Source organism: Triticum dicoccoides, unplaced genomic scaffold (genome assembly GCF_002162155.2).
Source record: "Triticum dicoccoides isolate Atlit2015 ecotype Zavitan unplaced genomic scaffold, WEW_v2.0 scaffold202624, whole genome shotgun sequence".
Taxonomy (NCBI): Eukaryota; Viridiplantae; Streptophyta; class Magnoliopsida; order Poales; family Poaceae; genus Triticum; species Triticum dicoccoides.
In genome coordinates this window covers 1-2,884 of record NW_021234943.1, presented here as the reverse complement: position 1 = coordinate 2,884, position 2,884 = coordinate 1, and the positions used below count along the sequence as shown (strand labels likewise).

The following is a 2,884-nucleotide window of genomic DNA, read 5'->3' as shown; positions in this document are numbered from 1 at the left end:
TTTTTTTCAATAAAGCTATCTTCAGGGAACATGCTTAGATACAATAAACATGTCTTCAGATACGGAGGTAGATCATAATAACTAAAAGACAATATCTTTCTTGTGTTCTGAACAACTTCGCTGTCCTCATGCCCAAAACCAATGGCGTCATACACCTTAGACCAATCCTCACTCTGCTTTCCAACAAGCAAGCTAGCAATTGTAATGATAGCTAATGGCACACCGCCACATTTCTTCAAAATTTTGTTAGTCACCTCAACATGTTGGTTAGATGAAGTTAGTCCTTCACCACCACATGTCCTTGTATAGAATAATAATTCTGAGTTATCACTAGAAAGTGGTTCCATGTTGTAGATACCATCAGCTTTTGTGCCAACATCAACAAGACGAGTAGTTATGATTAATCTACTTTCTGGATGACTGTCCATGAAAGCACATTTAATCATTTCCCATGTTCGTATATCCCATATGTCATCGATCACAAAGAAGTACCTATTCCCATGAGAGGCAACATCTTTAATTAGAAAATCAATATAACATATAGTAGTATACCCAGTAGAACAAGCACACCAACACATCAGACAAAAAGGCATTTAACTATAGCAAAAATATAATATAATATAATATAATATAATATACTCCCTCTGGATGCCATCAATGACATACAGTACTATATTTCCATGGGAATACATCTCAAACTTGAAAAGCATTCTTTTGCATACTTGAGTCTTTAATTATCATTTTTCACATGGTTATATTGCATATAATTGGATGTCCACTAATTAGCCGCAAAACCAAAGTCCATGTACTTACCCAGTTAACTGCTTGACGGTAATAATCTCGGATTTTAGCAAAAGAATAGATGTGCCACATCTGTTCTACTGGTCTTGATGATATGGTGTTGGTACCCCAAACACTCAGAAGAAATTATTTGCAAGCTTGGCCAATTGAAAGTTGAAACACAGCAACCTGGTACACATGGTTAGCTGATTGTGTTTACTTGCATGTTGCTAATCCAATAGAGTAGCTCTACGTCGGTGTGTTCGAGTCAGTTGACGCTCATGCTTGTGCTGTAGGTGTGTTCCTTTTAACCGTTCAGACTTTTCTTTGATGTACTATGCTCATTGAATAATATGAACTTAAAATTTCTATGGAAAAGTGAAAGAAAACTAACATATGTTTTTTATACATTACGTGTATAGTTTTAAACTTTTTTTTGGAAAAGGAGGTTAAAACCCCCGGCCACTGCATCAATCGATACATTTTATTCAACAAAGGTCTCACAAGAATATACATCAAGCCACCCGAAGCCATCACTCACACCTACAAACTCGATAATGTAGAGTGCTCTCACTCTCCACATCTAAAACCGGTGTCGTTACCGATCCGTCCACATAATGTATCTGAAAATACAACCGGTGCAGCAAACCTAAAGCGTACATCACATGCACACATTTTAGAAGCCGCCATTATCATCGAACCGCTGAACCATCTTCAGGAAAGAGATCTGCAACATCCTTGCCAGTCCAGCCATCTGTCGACACCACCATGGCACCCAATGACACCACCTCCTTGGGGCGCAAACCGATGAGCACGTCGTGGTCGCTGCTGGTAAACCGTGACACCATGTCGCCAAGTACCACCAGCTAACACAACTTGAAGTCTAGAAGATCTATCGTGCGTAGCACCTCCCAAAGAGGTATGACACAGCATAGCACATGTCAGCCAAGCATAACTTGAAGTCTAGAAGGTCCGTGGAAGATGAAGCCGCTGCACCTCCTGCCTGTGTCTTCCAGTGCTGCTACACAAATGATGCTCCCTAGAGAGAAACTACACTGCAATTTCGCCATTGTCCTTTTTGAAAGACCAGATCCTAGGGTTTTCTCGGAGAAGCACGAGTGGGTCTACAATAGTTACACGACGATGCCTTCATCAATGTAACAATGCAGAACACCACCATCACCTGTAGTCGGCTCGGTTTTCACCGGCAACTAAGTCTCCCCAACTCGTAGCCGGGACTTGATGACGGATCTCGAGATCTGACCACCCAGCCTCAGGCCGACCACCTCCGATGTAGGAGATGACCACCAGATCCACCGCCGTATATAGCAAGGCACAGCGGTCGGCCACTAACCGAAGGCTACACCCTCATGCAACCAGCCCTCCACCAGGCCCTCAACGGCGCACTCTACGCCACTGCTACCAAGCCGGATTGGATGACCCAGCCACCTCCCAAGGCCGTGCACAGAGCCTACGGCCTCTGCCTAAGATACGATCTCGGCCGGCCTCGGCGGCTAGGGCCGGTGGGATAATAAATGGGGCAGCACGGTGCAAGTAGCTCCCGCTTGTGCAGGGTCCGACCACTTCAATTGGATGAATCAAAGGCAAAATATCATCAAGAGAATAGACCATATATATACTTTTTGCAGGCAAGAATAAACCATATGGAGTACTGTATTCCTTATTTGTCTGACAAAGCCTAAAGTTGCATTGCTATTCGGTTGGATGTTATACATGTTATATTAATGCCACTGTATTTTATTCACCCATACTAGTATTTTCACTTACATGTCAGCACAACAAAAAGCATGCAGGACACTAGCATAGGGTAAAAATGCATACCTCTTGCCTACTAAGAACGTCTGCAGCTGGTTGATCAGCTGCCATTCATCCATTGTCGCTGAAGCTTTGTACAGCTCCCTGTCAAGTTCAAGGAGGATATCCCTAAGAACTTTCTTTGTGTCTGGACTTTGACCCACTGGAACAAAAACGGCACAATCAAAACTCTTTTTAAGCTTGTCATACACGGCTTTAGCCAGAGTTGTCTTGCCCAATCCTCCAAATCCAACAACAGAGACAACCTTGAGCCTTTCACCAGATGGAT

General features: G+C 43.1%; 1 protein-coding gene across 1 annotated transcript; it reads right to left on the bottom strand.

The window, feature by feature from the left end:
- Positions 1–63: 63 nt before the first annotated feature.
- Positions 64–2,877, bottom strand: LOC119345068 (disease resistance protein Pik-2-like; the record flags this gene model as incomplete). The annotated part of the gene is made up of 2 exons (XM_037615297.1): positions 2,623–2,877; positions 64–492 (listed from the first exon to the last, which is right to left on the bottom strand). Coding segments are annotated over exons 1-2 (482 nt in total), but the record flags the coding sequence as incomplete, so codon positions are not given.
- Positions 2,878–2,884: the final 7 nt, after the last annotated feature.